Source organism: Cebus imitator, unplaced genomic scaffold, assembly GCF_001604975.1.
Source record: "Cebus imitator isolate Cc_AM_T3 unplaced genomic scaffold, Cebus_imitator-1.0 Scaffold0, whole genome shotgun sequence".
Lineage (NCBI taxonomy): Eukaryota > Metazoa > Chordata > Mammalia > Primates > Cebidae > Cebus > Cebus imitator.
The window spans coordinates 16,391,287-16,409,401 of NW_016107315.1; the positions used below are offsets into that span (position 1 = coordinate 16,391,287).

Consider the following 18,115-nt stretch of genomic DNA (forward strand, 5'->3'; position numbering starts at 1 on the left):
GGAAGAAAAAGTTTGTATGTTCTAAAGATTAAATGAGCTAGAAATGTCAAAGACTAGTTTGAAAAGTTAATCTCTAGAACTATTAAGCAGGTTTAGAAAATAGCTGACTCGGTATCCCTCCATTTTTATTATTTAAAAAATTATATGTAAAAAGTGCATGTGTAAACATGTGCGCACGTGTATGAGATCTGACAATTTCAAACAAAGATAACCATGTCATAAAATAATAATGCCCTTTACTAAGCACAAAGACCATCTGTAGCGGAGCTGGAAGTAGGCCTGAATGTACCATCTTAGATCCCATTTGGTACAAAGTGGTTGTTTTATTCATTCATTCATTCCTTATTTCATTTACTCAGTTATTCAGTTGTCTAGTCTTCCAGCACTTAAGCATTCACTAAGTCCTTGTGTTTAAAGCTGGAAATTCATATTTGAGTAGAATATGGTTCCTGTTCTTGGCCTCAGATTATTTTCGGCAATGTAAGCTCCCCATTGGAAACCTGTATGTGCTGCTGAGTACATAGAGGAGGAAGTATCTGATTTTATCTAGCAAGGGACTGGAAACCACGGGGGAGGCGATTTGCTGCCGAGTCATGACAGAGGTGCTGGGCAGGTAGACCAGGGCTTTCCAGAAAGGAAAAAGCCTGTGAAAGTGCACAAAAGAGTGAAGAACTAGTGTGTGTTCACAGTATTGCCACAAGTCCAGGATTGTTAGACACCAGGGGCCCTGTGTGGGGGAGAAGGTGACGTGTGGTCAAAAGGTGAAGAGGACCAATTTTGGCCTTTTGGACTCTGCTTGGATTTTGTCTGCTTGGCAGTAGGGTGTCTCTAAGGGAGTTTACCCTGAGGGATGGTTTTCTGCATCCAGTTTTTAGAAATGTGGTAGAAATGGTCACCTTGGCTGCATCTTGCCCCAGCTCTCTGACTTTTGGGAAAGTCCTTGTTTGAAGCTCTACTGTAATAGCAGTGGCAGCCCTAGTGTGCTGTGATGTGGGGGATGCCGACCAAAGATTTTACACTGTGACGAAAACTTTTGCCTTTCCAAATAATTTATTTTAAAAACAATATGAACCTTATCCATTCCTTTAAGGTGAAGGTGACTAGAGTCTGGGCTTTGGATGGATATGGAGGATGAATAAACTCGCCAACATTGATAAGGATGGCTTTTCAAAGGCGATGGCTGATTGGTGATGGGGGTGGGGCTTAGGAGAAGTGGAACATTGGCTTGTCTATCACTAGGCTCTTTGCAGAGGTTTCTGACAGAGGAAAGCTAATCAGGAGACCTGCATGGGAAGAGAGGCGTGTTATTTAATTAGCTTTACAATGGGCTGACTTGAAGGCACGTGGTGGTTTTAATAGAGGGAGATAGATGTCCTTTTTTGCAGGGCTAATTGTTGGGAAAAAGCGGGGTCTTTGTTCAGGCCCAGCATGAGGGCTGTGATCTCTTGGAGCCTAGGGCTGCCCCTGCTAATAATTTTAGACAGAGCTATTCAAGGCTGCTCTGTAGAGAAAAGAAGAACAAGAACAGTATTGTGTATGCAGGATCACTGCCCAAACCTCCCCAAAGTCACTGGGAAAAAAAAGGAGAGCAAGAGGCCTCAGCCATGTGCATTTTGGAGTATGTCCTCATCATTTATTTGCTATGGTTGTTGGAAAGGGCAAAGTGACACTTCCATCAACTTGGAGCTGAGGTGGGGTGACTTAACTAAACACCCCCAGAAAACCAATTAAGTCTGCTTTCCCAATGAATGATATAGCATTCATCTTGCCAAAATGGAGCGGGCAACTAGTGAGAAGACTCAGAGTGTTCTCTGCTGCCAGCCTTGATGGCTAAGTGCCAAGGCAACGGTAGTGCCAGAATGCAAATTACATGGCTGATGCCCCCTAAAAAGCAAATGCTGTGTTTTTAGAGGGCAGTACTAAGAGCATCGATGGTCTGACTGGTGGTCCAAGGGGCAAGATGGACACTTTTCCCTAAGGTTCTTCTGGGCAACTGGTCAGCATTGGTAGTTAACACCAGGGAGCAGAACACTTTGTCTGAATTTCAGGTGGCAAGTCCAAGCATGGAGGGAGAGGTTCAGAATTCTGTAGCTAAGATGTATGTGTATAGCATAATTAGAGATAGATAGAGGTTTAGGTTTATAGCATGAGTTAAACTGTTCATGCCACCGCACTCCAGCCTGGATGACACAGTGAGACCCTGTCTCAAAAAACAAAACAACAAGAACAACAAAAACTGTTGGCTGGCAGAAAAAGAGACAGCCAAGGTAAATGTAAGATGCGACAACACAGCCAAAGACTTCTGGGAGTGCAATGATGTTCTGCCTAATGGGTGCTAGTTTGGGAAGTACCTCAAGCAGAAGGCTGTGGGGGCATATTGAATAGCATGTGGGATTCCTCCCAGATTGACAGTCAAATGTTGAGGCCAGTTGCTTAAGAAGGTCTTATTTTGTTCAGGTTGTAAAAATCATTGGCTACCAAATGTGCAACCCAGAGAGCGGAGAATCCAATTCTGAAAAGACTTCAAGAGGGTACATATTCTCCTTGCTGCTAATTTGTAATGTAGCTGTGAGTAGATGATCAGAACTTTTATAATTGTATCTCACATCTATATAGTGGGAATTAATCCCCTTTCATCCAAGAGGGATGGTGTCAAGGATTTGCATGATTTGCAAACCCAGAACTAAAATTATCTTTGTCACTATATCATGATTTTAACAACACACACCAAAAGAGGACACTGTGTCCTAATTTCTTCACAAGGATACTATATTCTACAGTTAGGATGAACAAATTTTATGCTCACTAAATCCCAAGTTGCAATTCTGATTTTTAAAATTAATAATAGCAGTGAAGAGTTACTGAGTCCTGATTCTGCATCAAGCACTGTGCAAAGCACTTGGTACTCACTCATCTCATCTCAGTTCTACTCTGTGAACTGGGCACGTTCCTCATCTCCATTCTGTAGATGAAGAAACTGAGGCTTTCTGAGGTCAAAGATTGACATCTGGAGAGCAGCCAAGCTAAAATTCAAACTCTCGTCTATCTACTGCCAAGCTTGTTCTCTTAACCCATTCTACTATGCTGTCTCCCTGGTTATTTTACAGTTTAAATTTATTCTTTAGTGAGGAAACCAAAGCCTAGTAGTTTCTGCTTGGCAAGAAACTGCAGGTTTTTGTATGGACTGTTTGGAAACAGGAACACTTATTTGGAATAGCCTTTTTGCCTCCACACCTCAGTTCAATTCAATTCAATTAGACAAATACTCTCTTTGGGAGAAAGCATTAGCTCACTAAAAGTGGATGGATATGTAGATGCTGGACCTTTCCTGGATCTAGAATTTTGTTGCCAGCCATCTGGTCTCCCTCAATGCTGTGGAATCCCCTGAAAGTAAAGTTTATAGTTTTCTCAATATTTAAAAATTCTCAACAATTATTTAGAATTTTAAATTCCTGGAAAGGGATTTCTCTTGGGAAAAATCTGCCATGAAAGCACTGACTGCCCTTTGTTCTTTCCTCCTATAGTATGTTGCCAGCTCCCCACCCCGCTGCACCTCCTCCCACCCCTCCCGGATGGGTCCCTTGTGGTACTTCCCACCCAAGGCCTTTTCGTGATGAAGTCTTTAAAGATGGTTTCCCAATCTGGGGAGAACACATGTTTCTGATCATTCTGATGAAATACATTTCCATTACGAAGCAACTTCTATATGCTTTCTGCTTTCTTCATTCTGCACATTACCTGTCATTACCTATCACTGCCAGCCCTGGACTCTTGAAAGTGTTTCACAGGCCTGTCTGATTAAATGGCGTCCTCTTGCACGTCACGCATGCCCATTTTGCTTTTCTTCTTTTCACCAACTCAAAGGAAGAAAGATTTTTATTGTATGGGAGCCAATCCAGATAGATGAGATGTGAGCTGGGTCTGTTCCACCTCATGAGTCATGGGCAGGACCATCCACTACATTCTGACTCCTTCACAGGGCTAATGCAAGATGTGGAGTGAGCACAGCTGGCTTCCTGTAGATTAAAGAAGACTTCATTTCTTTTTGGCCTTTAAGAGCTGAGAATCAAATGTGAACTGTAATGCCGGAGAAATTGACATGTCCCTTTTTGAGTTTCTTATTAAAATCTATCAACTTTACATCATTGGCATGCTTGATGCTCAGTAAATTCTAAGGGACACTCTAAAGTTGTTTTAATGAGTTTATGCTCTTGCATATTTATGAAACTCAGATTCTATGCCCCCTTTTCAGGAGAGTACACACCAAAAAAGAGGTTTGAAGCAGCATGGAAACTTAAAAAGTGCCATGCATTTTATTTCCTCCATTGGTAGATTTAGCATTGGTGAAGCTAGGATTCATATTAATTCATTATGACACCATAATGCTGCTCAGTGAAGGATGCCTAAGGTAAGATAGGCATGGATTCTTGAGTAAAATGTTTGTGGTTGACTGCATGATGTACTCAAAGAATGTTATATTAATTGGCTAAGTAGAATGTTCTCAGTGTGACACATTCAAGTTTTTCTTGGGACTCTTACATGAAACTGATTCTGGAAGAAGTCATATAACATAATGTGTGTTTATGATTCCCCATCAGAACTCAGGAGAAATGATGAGCCCTCACCAAACGCAATATTTCCTTGATTTTTAGGCTTTAAGATCAGTTGCCTTTTCTGTTCCAACATAATGTTGATTGCCCATTAGCAGATACAAACAATGAAGTGCAGAGAGTAATACTCTCCCTTGACAAGAGTGGGTACAAAATTGAACAGCATGATGTATAACATGTCCAGGCTGACTATCAAGAGAAATGATGAGCCCTCACCAAACCCAATATTTCCTTGGTTCTTAGGCTTTAAGATCAGCTGCCTTTTCTGTTCCAACATAATGCTGATTGCCCATTAGCAGATACAAACAATGAAGTGCAGAGAGTAATATTCTACCTTGACAAGAGTGGTTAGGGTTGCTTTATGTGTTTCTGTGCCACCTGCTAGGTGGTAGCAGCTCCGTTCATCCTCTGTGTCCTTTTCATTCCCATCTTCACTCTCAGCCCATCCCCATCTCCCCCCATTTCTACTTCCAACCCATACCCTTCCCCACTATACACTCACCTGTAGAGCCAGAAGATACATTTCAGAATAAAGTGCTTCTGGAGTCCTGACAGATTAAACTTGAGAAGGCGAAAGGGATTTGTAATAAGCACTAGGCTCCCCATAAAGCATGTAACAGTCTATTCTTTCTCATAAAGATGGAAGAAATTGAGTTCATTTCATGTATTTCCCTTATCTTACAAATAATGCATATAGCAGTTGTAGATTTATCTTTGTGGTAGCCAGTGAAATAAAAGACTCAACTCAAAATTTGGAAATTCCTGAAGACTGCCCCCATCTGAGAATATGAACAGCATGATATATAAGACGTCCAGGTCAATGATCAAACTACTGATTTGCTTTGTGATGAGCCAAGTGTCATTTTTTACGTGTCTATACTTAGATAAAAAATAAAACGAATATTGTGATCTTAGCAACATTCTCCTTTAAGGGGATGGGGGAATGGGAGAAACAGAATAAAACTTTATGAAGACCTTTTTAGTTAGAAATGAGTCAGTGGTTGGCTCTTTAATCTGAAATTTTGGGTGACTTTGAGTCTCACTTTAGACCAAACTAAGCAGAACAACTGGTATCTGAGCTTTGTTTTTCTGTAAAAATGTTACAGAATGTTAAGAAGTTAACTGTTCATTAATTAAATAATCAATGTAATTTATGGGGCTCTTACTACCTTGAGTTAAACATCATGTGGTGTAATAATGACTGAAACTCAGTTGTTGCCTTTAAAGAGTATAGGAGACTGCATATTAAAATGTGTACTAGGAGTGTGCTCTTGTGCTGAGCAGAAAAGTGGCAACTTTCAGGGATGGGGTGACAGCTTCTGTGAGGGAAATTCTTTGCATACTGCAAATGTCCATGTGGGAAAAAGACTGAGAAACACCTTCTATGTTCTGCCTAGATTTTCAGCTTGACCTTCCCTTGCATCTTCTGTGACCTCCTGAGACCCTTTCACCTCCATTCTATCCTGGGTCCTTTACAGCTCTTCCAGCATGAGGACCTCCCATTGATCTGTTTTTTTTTGTAGTTCCATGACCACTGGCCATGCAAAACAATTAAAGCACAGAATACTTTACTAGGTCTAAACTGCATTTTGAAATCTTGGGGACTGAAGTCCCAGAATGACAAGAACATAAAATCGCTGTGACTCTACCTTCTCATCTCCTCCCCTTCTCTGGCCCTGACTTACCCCTCCATTGTTCTCAGAGGACATCCCTTCCACTACTTCTTCCTGTATCGCCTTCCCTTTTCCTCTCAGTGCTATTTCTCCTTTTGGTGCTCCACTCATCTCTGGTCCTTCATCTCTAAGGTGGTAAATGTTGGTCCTTTGGGGCAATTGATTTGGCTTTTTAAATGAAAGTAGTGGGGAGAGGGGAAAAGATTCCACAGTGAAATTATCTTGATGTATGATTAAAACCACAACTGCAGAGACATCTGTTTTGAAGTTTGATGTTGTCTTTATAACCCAAGAGAAAAGCAGAGTAAGATGGCCTTAGCCTTTCACCAGGATGAAACCACCTGCAGACAGTGGGTGAAATCCTGTAGCCCTTGGGATGCAGAGCTTCTAGGAGACTGGCTGTCCTCTTCTGTCATATTATTAAAGGATGTTGGTTCTCTTGCCACCTGTGCTATTGCCATCATCCCTCTACCTCAAGAGTCCAATCCAGGACAACTTAAATTGGAATCCCAATTACACGATCCTCAAAGGCTCACAGAGTAGCCTGCATTCTGCATTCCCAACAATCCCATACAATATGTTCAGCCTGCTTCAGGGAAACACATGACACTGGGTATGGATGAGACCTCAGAACCCTCTAACCTTGATCGGCAGCTCCTTGCCTCTTCCTGTCTGAGCCATGTTTGACTCGCTACAAGAGGAATATATGATGTCTAAACTGCTGGATTTTAAAATGCCTCTTGGTCTGTGGATTCGGCCAATCCATTCCACATTGTTGGGGCTGCAGATGCAGTTGAATGGTTCATAATTATAGTCTAAAGAAACTGCAGATAGCAATAGAGCCAACCCAGACCCTTTCTCTCCTCACAGTCCATGCCAAGCTGTCTCCCACAGGGAACCATAGTGTGGTTATCCTGCAGTGTACTTGCCCAAAGACAATACATCCAGTGTAGACAATAATGTTGGATTTCTAGAAATTAAGTCTGCTCATCTATCTGCTCCTATGTTCATTGTAACCTGCCTTGTGTCTCAAGGGTGTCTGGTACTCCTCCTGCCAAAGTGAAATGCAAAGTAAATGTAAGGAGATGCCAGAAAGAGAACGCTATCAGGGCATCTGGTTCTAGTACTGACACTGACATTTTTTAGGTTGTGTGGCCCTGGAAAGAATAATTTCCTCACTCAAACCCATTTTTCTCCTCTGGTAAATAGGAGTGCTGAACTTGGAGAACACTAATAAACTAGCATTACGCTCTAACATGTGACAAATCCAAGAGCTAAGGTTTTGTCTCTAAAGAAGTACCACAAATGTGATCTTCTTTCAGAATTTAAACGATCACTTTTCTGTGACTCAGAACAAATAGAAAGATGTAGTTCTCTTCAATCAGGTAGTTTTGGAATTTCTCAAGTGAGGCTGATGCTGGGCAGGTTGCCGGTTTAAGAACTGAGGAAGGGGTTTGAGGAGATTTTTAAATTAAATGTGATGACAGTTGTTCTGTCTCTCACTGGACATAGCTCAAGTAAATTGAGCATCCAAGCTATTCTGCAAAGGGATGGCTGTAGAGAATTTAATGTGATTTCTTACATATTCTACTGTGTACTAGATCTTACTAACAAGAATCGAATCCTAATTCTCACATAGACGCTGTGCTAAACGCTTTGCTTGCATTATTTCATTTAATCATTCAAATGGCCTTAAAAGGTGTGTGCTATTATTGTCCCTAGTTGAAACATGGAGGAACCAAGGTTCAGGATTGTTTAAATGACTTACCTGTGGCAATTCAGCTGGTTAGTTGATAGAGTAAGAATTTGAACCGGAGTCTTACTCCAAAGCCCACACTACTATCCTCTTTGTTTTCTTATAGAGAGCTTTCCAGGGCTGTTTCCCAAGTCCTCCCCTCTCCCCCACCACCCCTCCCTCCCTTCTTCCCTCCAGACTGCAGCCCCTCCTACCCTCATTGTTTATTGTGCCTTCTAAACAATAGGCAATGAGTCTGTGTTCCATTCTAGGGAGAGCTAGGGGTGATTTTATTCCCTGAAACAGAGATGAGGTTGTGACACAAAAAGGTTAAGTGGCTTTGGTGAGGTCACAGAGCCAGCCTGCAGTTAGCAACAGTACTATCTGAGTCCCCTCACTTGGGTTCCTTAACTGACCCTAAGGCCTCTTGGGATCCAAGTTTAATTAAGAGAGTTATTTTAATTTTCCTTCCTATCTCTGATTTTCCATTTTATTGCTGCTTGATAATGTAGATATTGAAGTGCCAGGCATTTTTCTTCTCTAGTGTGCTTATTAATGACTAAACTTATCACATAGGAACCACTTGCCTTAGAGGTAAGCTTTCAAAGCCTGTTTCTGTGTATGACAGAGACTGTTGCCTTTTCTCAGAGAAAAATGAGACCACAAATGCAGCTCAGACAGGTTGTTGTTAATTGAGGGCTTTTTTTTTTTCTCTCTCTCTCTCTCTCTCAATCTTACATTTATACCAGTAAATCAACATCTGTGAGTCATAAACTGGTTCTGGATCAGCCGTTAGTGGTCTGAATGTTTTTGTACCTACCTTCAGTAAAGCATGTTTTAGCTCAAAAGTCAGAGATTCTTTGTTTTGTTGAGTTCAAGACTCAGGAGTAGACAGCATGCTAGGACACTTCTGGAGAGGGCAATTCTGTCTTCCATGATTGTTTAACATTACGTGTATATTTCTATTTCTTTTTTATTGAGGTTGGGGTGTATAATAAAAAAGAGGGTTGAGGAAGGAGTATAAATAAAAAAGAAAGTATGCTTTTTACATACTCCATGTGCTTAAGGAATTCCTGTATGAAAGTGACTATTTTCTTAATATTATTGTCTAGCTCCACTCTTCTGTTCCCCAACTTCTGCAGACTTTTCTTGGCCCTTGTTGACTTGATGTTCCTAGTAATCCAAGGCGATTCAGCACTTATTAGCCGAAGTCTAAGGAATGCTTAAAAATACAATTCTGTTTTCTCTAAAATGTAGGAGGAACAGGCTGCTACAGTACAAGCACAAGCAAAGAACTATTTCTTTGATTGATTTTTTTTCCTAAGTGCCTTAAAAACCAGATATAATATTGAAGCATCTTGCCCAAGTGGATGAAAGGCAAAGTTTGGCTGCTGTTGTTTTGCTGGTGGGGACACTGAGGTATACATGTAACTGAGTGGACGTGAGTCCTGGGGGTAGTGGTTCTGCTCTAATATGAAGGGAAAAGGGCAGATCTAGAGGCAGAGCCTCTGACATTTTTTAGTTCATCTTCACAAGCCATAACATATCAAACTCACTTAACCATTGAATTGGGGAGCCCAGAGTGACCAGGAAGCTGATAGTTCATCATTCAACATATATATATATATATATATATATTAAGTATCTATAATGTCTTATGCACTACATCATTTTTAAGCATATGATAACACAGAAATGTCATTTAAAGTCCATATGAACATTTAGAAAAACCTACCCTTGTCCTAAAGAGAATGAATAAAAATTTCATTTATCAACATTGATTAATCAAGCATGACCCTTGCAGGCCTGATTGGATTATTATATCTCAAATATGTAAAAAATTATTTTAACCTGACCTTATTAGTGCTCTTTATCCAAATCAAAGGTTAGATGCACAGCTTCTGATGGTATATATATTCATAATTAATACCATCTGGATGTAACTTTTCTGGTAGCCTGTGGTGGTGCCTGGCTATCTCTCCAACCTTCTGCTTTACGTAACCCCATTCCTTGATTTGAACGTTCACGCATTTTGTTTCTGTGCTTTGGGACTCGGTGACGAAAAGGATGATTGACTATCTGCGTTGCCACTATTGAAGAATTCTAAAGAATATTTTTCCTCATTGCTAGAATGGAAAGTGTTTACAGTTTAATCATTGTGGGCTTTTTTAGTATCTAATTTTGGTGGATGTTAGCAGCAGTGTTTAGGCTAGTCTGGGGAAGAAAGCTGAGGAGCAGACTGGCGAAGAGAGAAAGGAGATGCTCTGAGGAAGCTGCATTTGAAAATAGAGAACTCACTTGGATTACAAAATGCCAAATTTTCTTAATACAACATCAACAAAACAAAATTCCCCAAAGCAACTCTAGATTTGTTCACTTCTACTGATGAATATATAGTGAGTAAGGCAGGATTGATTCAAGAACCTTTTCTTTGCGGTTCATTTGGACGTGTAAATGTACAATTCATTCATCAGCTGTTTCCCTAGGCTTTTCCCAGGACCAGAAGTGTCTGTTCTTGTCATCTGGAGGCCAGCATTGTTTTCTCATACCTTTTGGAAACACAGCTGGATTGCAACAATCTTTGTTCTTTCAAAAATTAGGACTATCACATACAAATATTTTCCTCTGGTCACTAAGGAGAGACTTAATCTGGAGTTTAGATCAGGAGCCAGAGATTTTTCTCTTCCTGGCTTCCTCTAGGATTTGCTGTGGGAAGCCTGCAAATTACTAAGGCTTCACGGACACAAAACTGGGTTTACATGAAGGTAAGGATGTGTGTTAAAACTTACCAGAAGCAGAGGTTACAGTTACAGTCAAGTGTTGAGAGTTAAGTGCTTAGAAATCAGGAAACATATTAAAAATAGCTTTCTCTGAGATTGCTCTGGAAGATTTATGTTTAATCTTTTTGTTGATCAAAGATGGAGCTCAATGCCTGGTTCTAGCTATTTATTTGTAGTGGTTGATTTGTACTGGTTGATATATGTACTGGCTGATTTGTTAATTAGGACAAGCTATCTCTATTTATTACAACCAATGTATTAGTGGCAAACCATGAATTATTTGGGTTCATTTTCTCAAGTGTTGGGAGTTCCCAAATGGAACAGAAACTATGCATTGTGATTCTGTCATGGCTGCCAATGAGATACTCCAGAAATTTAAAACCACAGAGCCTCTGCATCACTTTTTTGGTGGCGGTCGTGGGAGGGTTGTTAGTTTTATCTAACAGAGGAGCGTCTGTGAAAGGAGAGACAAAGCTTTGGTCAATGGTGACATAATTAGAGGAACAGAATAATTAGAAATAAATTATAACTACTTCTTCCACCCAACCACTGCTGGAGGTAAACTGGAAGCTTACGGAAACCCACGGCTGGGTTCTAGTTTGGGGTCCCGTTCTGGACTCTCCTGCCAACGCGGGAGCATTACAATGGTGGGCTCTGAACAACTGAAGCCTTCCCCAGAAACACACGCCCTGACTCAAGACACGGCTGGAGTCCGATGTTCCTAAAGCCCTTTGAGGACACGGGCTCACGAATCCCCTGCGCCTGCCTGCACGCTCGCCTTCATCCACATGCCTCACGTCCTGTGTGTCAGTCTCTGTGAATGAATGATGCACACGCACTTGGGAAAGTATGCTGCTACTGGGAGGGGCGGGAGCGGGTGACCAAGCCCTCAAGAATGCGTGGAGAATCAGACGGACTTTCCCGAAACGGTGGAGGCGGCCTGTGCGCCCTTCCCGCCCCGGCCTGGGTGCCACGGCCCCGGGCTCCGCGCACTGCTCCTCCGCGGCCGCGGCGGGGTCCCGCGCTCGCCCGCCTTTCCTTTCGCTTTGGGCCGCGGGCGGCGATTGGCCGCGGTGCTCGGCCCCACCCCCGACGCCCCGCCCCGCCCCGCCCCGACGCCCCGCCCCTCGCTCCCCGCCGCGGACAACGCTGGGCCCGGGGCGCGCGGACCCAGCGGCCGAGACGCTGCGCCGCGAGAAACGCCCTAAAGAGGAGGGGAGAGCGCGGGACGGCGAGAGGGAGGGAGAGCGGCCGGGAGAGCGAGAGCGAGCGAGGCAGCCGCCGGCGGAGAGGAGGGAGCGGGCGAGGGCCGGGCAGGAGGAGCGGGCGCGGCGCGGGCGAGGCTGGGACCCGAGCGCGCTCACTTCGCCGCAAAGTGCCAACTTCCCCTGGAGTGCCGGGCGCGCACCGTCCGGGCGCGGGGGAAAGGAAGGCAGCGGGAATTTGAGATTTTAGGGAAGAGAGTCGGATTTCCCCCATCCCCTTCCCCTTGTTACTAATCCCCATTAAAAAGAAAAACAACTGTAACTGCAAACTTGCTGCCATCCCGTCCGTCCCCCACTCCTGGCACCATGAAGGCGGCCGTCGATCTCAAGCCGACTCTCACCATCATCAAGACGGAAAAAGTCGATCTGGAGCTTTTCCCCTCCCCGGGTGAGTGGCGACAGCCGAGGCCCCCACCCAAGCTCTCGGCCAGAGGCCAGGGGTCCCCTGGACTTCTCCCTCCTTTCGCTGTTCCCTTCTGGGCGGTGCAGTTCTTCAGGAGCGGGGGATGCTGTTGGCAGCTGGATTAGGAGGACGAGGAGGAGGAGGACTGTTGGTGGCCCGAGACCCTTGGTTTAGGGGGTGGTATTTATTTTCACAGCTGTGTTTTTGTGAGTGGAGGGGAAAAGCTTACAGAATTTCCAGTGCCCCATTCCTGCTTTTTTATTTTCCCAAATGAGCGAGAACCCTCTGGCCTTATTCCTTAATGTTAAGGGGAGATGGACGCTGCCTCAGAGGACATCATCCCCTGACTCCATGTCCCCCAGAACTGAGGCTGGGTGGAGGGCCCCAGGCAGTCTAACGGGCTGGCCTGCAGGCAGATTTTCAAATAACGTCTTGCCTCTCCAAGCGTCCATGTCACATGCCATGCCCCTCTTTTCTGGCTTGAGGGTGAGGAAACCGGAGGAGAACTGAAATTATCCTCTTGCCTTTGGGAAACGTCTGACCCTATTCATGCAGGTTACTTACTTTACGTGTGTTTCTAATCTGCATAAATTTTTTTTTCTGGTACCAAAGGTCCATTGGAAGGAAAGCATCCAACACCCAAATGTGACTTTGTGTCTTTGGTTCATGGTGGTGTCCAACTCTTTCATTTGTATGCATTTGAAGAAGACAAGGATAGCAAGTTTTTTTTTTTGTTTGTTTGTTTTTCGTTTTTGTTTTTTTTTTTTTTTTTGTCTTTGACACACATACTGGTGCAAAGCAGTTTAAGGGAGTCTGGCCTTATAGAATTTTGGAACAAATGCAGTTTGAAAGGGAAAGATGCTTTCTTTTAGGATAAGGCACTGCCAGCTATCCTTACAGATGAGTGATTTTGGAGATGAAGCTATATAGAAAGAAATATACAGGGAGAAGGCAGTACATCCTGGAAAATAATTGCAAGAACAGGCTCCTCTGTTGTATCTGATTATCAATAAGTTTAGTTGCTGCCCCCTGTGGATAACACTTCTTTGCCTCTGCCATAATTTATTGCTTACTTTAACCCTTTCTTAATCTGCTTAAACTTTCAACACAACCAAGCTGATGTTTTGTCATTCTGAGGTCCTCCAGAAATATTAATAAAGACACGTAGGTCATGCCCCCTCCCCCGGGGCCCCCTGACATTCAGCTCCAGGACTGCTATGCACAGAAGGCCGAGACTGTGTCATCTCGCAAGGATGATGGTGGTCAGAGCAATGCCCAGAGCACAACTGGAGCCGTGGAGACATTGCAGGCACTTAGGCCTACGATTCAGAGATGGTGTTTCTACGATGGTTGTATTGGGGGTTCAAGGAAGCCAGAATTAGTTCTGTTTGTCACAGTTGATTCAAACCATATATAGAAGTGAAAGCATAGTTCACAACAAAGATATAAACTCAACGAATAGGTCCTTTCCTTAAGAACAGCTTGTTTATATGTGTGTTATGGGTGTTTATGGGGGAAGAGACAGATTTGGTCATCTGGGAAATATCGTGTCGATATGCCAGTCCACATACCTACAATACATCTTTCATCCTGGGAATGAAAAAGAGCCCCCGGCAACACATGTTTCACATCACAGCAAACAGCTGAAGCAATTTTTTTTGGTAATTTAATATTAAATATTAGTAGAGACAGCGTATATGGTGCTGTTATTTCAGTTATTGATTAAAAATAAACTTTAGGCAAGTAACTTTCTTTACCTTTCTCATCTGTAAAATGGGGACAATAAGGCCTAATGCTACAGTCAGTGTCCACTATAATAAGCATATTTTCAATGGCTTTCTTTTTCAAGAAAGATTTCCAAGCCACTGGTCATCTTTTGTATATAACCTTCAATACAACAAAATTTCAACTGGCCAAAGAAATTGGGCAGTCTTCTGCCTTTCATTGTAAAGAGGTTTGATTTCTAGCACCATTATTTATTATCTTGGAGAAAATAAAGACAGAAACTTGAAAAAATACATAGGCTATAATCAACTACTTTTTTTTTTTCTGGACATTTAGTTGCTTATATGTGAACATTATACCCATACCTCAGAGAGGAAAACAGAGTTACAGGAAAGGTAAATAATTGACATAAAAATAGGTAGTGAGCCAGTGGCTGAAGTATAATCAATTCCTGTTTCTAACTTCTCAATGTATATTGCTTTGAGTAATGTTGCAAGTTACCTTCCAAAAGCTCAGCAAAGAAACCTCAACTGAGACTTAACTTGCAGGTGCAAAGGAAGGAGGGGAGAAACAGTTTCTGGGCAGGGCTGTCTGCTTTTGTTGGTGGAAGGATAAGACACTGGCTAAGTGTGGATTTGCCTTGCCCGTCGACCATATAGGACATGTGTTTAAAGTTTAACTTCTTACAGCCTAGCTTTTTATCCGCAGCTGCGACTTAAATATTTGTCAGAATGATTTCTTTGGGTTGCTTAGTTTCTTATGCAAGGAGACAGCTAGCGTGGGATCTTATCTGCCTTAAATGATTAAACCAGAATTTCCTCCTCATCCCCTCCCCAATTCATGAGTGCCAAACAGAGGCAGCAAGGAAGTGGGGTGTCCAAAAAGGAGCCGCAAGACCTGGATTATTTGTCTTCCTGGCTAGGACCTGACCAAGAATCTTTATGCACTTTTATTCTATTTTGAGACTTCACAGGAGTTTGACAGTGTTAAGTACCAAATTAACATATACTCTGAAATAACATTAGAATTGACTTTTCCTTGCAAATGTAAGTGTAAGGTGGGATATGCTGTCTGATTGCAACAGTGTGATTGCAAGAATCTTAAATAGCTTAAAAACAAGCAGCCATTGGGTTCACTCCTGGTTCTCTCCTGGTGGAGCCTGCTGCGAGGGGCTGGGTGCCAAAGCCAACACATTCCCAAGACACTTAATTTTTCCTTGCGTTCACCACTGTGCTTTACCTTCTTGGTGAGGTAAGCTTAATGCCTAGATAAGAGCAGGAGCTCTAATCCTGGATATTCCGTTTTATAAGAATCAAAGGATCAGCTTCTCACCCCATCCGCCCCCAGCAGAGGGTGTCCATCCGTCGGGAACATGCATTGTACTTAGAGATAGGAAGAAGCTTTGTCCTTGCTCAGCTTGGTCTGTCTTTGTTTCTTCATCAGTGTAGACAAGAAAGAAGGGCAGAGCTGCCCAGGCTATGAGATCACTTGCTCACTGTGCTCCCAGATCCCTGCCGACCATACTCCATTAGTGACTAAAGAGCCCTGTGGTTCAGAGCAGCGACTCTGGAGCCAGCCTGTCTGGATTTGAATCTCAGCTCGGTCACTTAGTAGCTGTGTGACTTTGGACAAATGACTTAATCTCTCTGTGCCTCAGCTCCTGCATCTATAAAATGAGTGTAATCATTCTACTTCATAGCATGAATATGAGGATTAAATCTGTAAATCTGTGCAAAATCTTAAAACAGTACCTGATCCATTATAACCCTTAACAGTTAACTAGAAAACAAGTCAACAAAAAATGATCGTGACCAGTGTAGAATTTTCAGAGGCCCTTGAAATGTTTGTTAGGAGGTAAGGTGGCGTATTATGTATCTTCTGATAACCTATTATTTGAGAGGGAAAGAAGAGTAAAGTTAAAGAGGACTTTTTCACCTGCTTAGCTGAGATCTCATGCCCGTGAAGCTTCATTCTGTTCTCCAGGGAGCAAACAGTGAGAGGTAACTTTCAGAGTGTCTTGAAGTCCATCTCTCACAGTTAGAGGCACAGGGGTTTGCCAGTTACTTTGGGTGATGCAGATTGTCATTGTTACCTCAGAGCAGGAAGGCGACCAAGTCTAGGGGCAAGGGGAACATTTGCAGGTTTGTTGGAAAAGTCAAGTTTTCAATTATGCAGAGCTGAGAAATGCATCATGTCCAGTTATTATAAAGCATCTCTTATTTTATTTATTTGGTTGGCAGAGCTTGCATTCCTGGCATTTTTGGTTGGTGTTGCTGTTTTTTTTTTTTCCTCTTAAAGAGGCCAGACCACCCTGTAGGAGCATTGCCTCCCTTTAGGAGACAAACTAGCCCGTCGTGAACCTCCCAGAGCCCAGCTCACTTTGGGCTCTGTCAAATCTCTGCAAAACTGAGAGCTGCTCAGTGTAGGTTAGGATTTTTCAGGAGAGTTTCCCCGTTTCAGAGTGCAGCGGATAGCTCCACAATGGCTACAGTGACAGTATAATTACAGATGTCTCTCCGGTTTGTGTAATGAATAACCCATGGCTGTGGTGGCATTCCATGAACTTGCACTGAAAGTGGTAGTTCTTGTCATTCAAAAGTTGTTGGGATATTTCTTAAGCACACATTGAGTCTGCATTGTGTGCTGGGTACAGTCAGCTGAAAGAGCACTTTGATGCTTCACCCTTACTCTAAGGTGTCGTGGGAGTATTATTTTCTCCATTTTTCAGATGAGGAAATTGAGATTCTGAGAGATGCATACTTTGCTTAAGACCACACTCTAGAAATTTATAAACTGATGAGATGTTGTAGGCATTATGTACCTAAAATAAAAGCGCTATGTTATTTTAAAAAACTCTGGAAATTAGAACACAGCAGATAAGTGGCAGTGGTGGTTGGTGCTCTGGGGGTTCAGGAGGCACAGTGGCTCCCTGCTATTTCGGCAAGACTCCCCTGAGCTGAATTAGGTGTCCTCATTGTTAGCCCAGTGCCTCCTATGGCTTGGAGAAAGCGTCCATCCTGTGGGCTGTCTCCAGGCCTGGCAGTCCAAATGTGTTGCTTTAGAAAGATGTTTAAAAGTTCCAGCAATGCCTACCTCAGATTGAAAGACAAAGAACCAGGATTCTTGTTTTTCCATCATCTTCCAGGTGGCCTTGGCTCCCTCACAGGTGGGAAGGTGATTATGTTCACCTCCAAGGTCAGTCCTTCACTGAGCCTCCAGATTCTGCCCATCTCTTCTCTTTCATCACGGACATTGCTGTGTATTGAATCTCTCACAATCAGGGTGATGAGACTTAGCTTGGCAAACGAGTTCATTTTCTTAAGGCAGTTAAAGTTTAATTTTCCTGCCTGCAGAGAGGCCTTAGTTAGTTGCATTTGCTACTTAGGCCTCAAATAAATTTTGTTTTTTCCCCTAAAATTTAGTTTTTTTAAAAAGTCCATTCCATGCATCAGGGCACATGGTCTGGAGTTGTCCTGGCACAAGGAAGGAAGGACAGCCCCAGGTGTCTGTCTACCTGTAGACCTGCCAGCTGTCCCAGCCCTTGGCTCACAGACAGTCACACTCTCCTGCCACTTGTTGAGGGTTAAGGCATTGGTTTCTTTATTACTGCATTGCAGGGAACATTTGCCGGAATAATTAGTATGTGCCCACACTCTCACCTCAGAGATAAATTTGTATATGAACAGCATCATCTCCATGTTTTTGTTTAGCTGCTCCTTAACGAAAACCTCGGCTCCATTTCCCTGCTCACAGGGAACCTCTGATAGCAATTGCCTGTATGTTTGCCGTGTTCTAGGTCTGCTCTTCACTCACAGCTGTTAAGCTGTTCTTAACTCAGGGTTAGGAATGTCAAGGCTATTCCCAGATCTATCATTTTTACTTGTCATGTGCCTGTAGCTACTTTCTGCCTTTTTTTTTTTTTTT

At 42.9% G+C, this 18,115-nt stretch overlaps 1 protein-coding gene across 7 annotated transcripts in view; it reads left to right on the top strand.

The window, feature by feature from the left end:
• Window positions 1–18,115, top strand: part of ETS1 (ETS proto-oncogene 1, transcription factor) — a 129,393-nt gene that overhangs the window by 54,099 nt on the left and 57,179 nt on the right. For 2 of the 7 annotated variants that reach the window (XM_017523579.1, XM_017523597.2), the window contains exon 1: window positions 11,584–12,451. The exons of 4 other annotated variants lie outside the window; for them this stretch is intronic. In XM_017523579.1, the coding sequence (XP_017379068.1) occupies window positions 12,370–12,451 (82 nt within the window). In that variant the 5' untranslated portion in view covers window positions 11,584–12,369. Of the gene's footprint in view, window positions 1–11,583; window positions 12,452–18,115 lie in introns of those variants that run through there. One more of the 7 variants, XM_037736184.1, reaches the window with a different exon arrangement.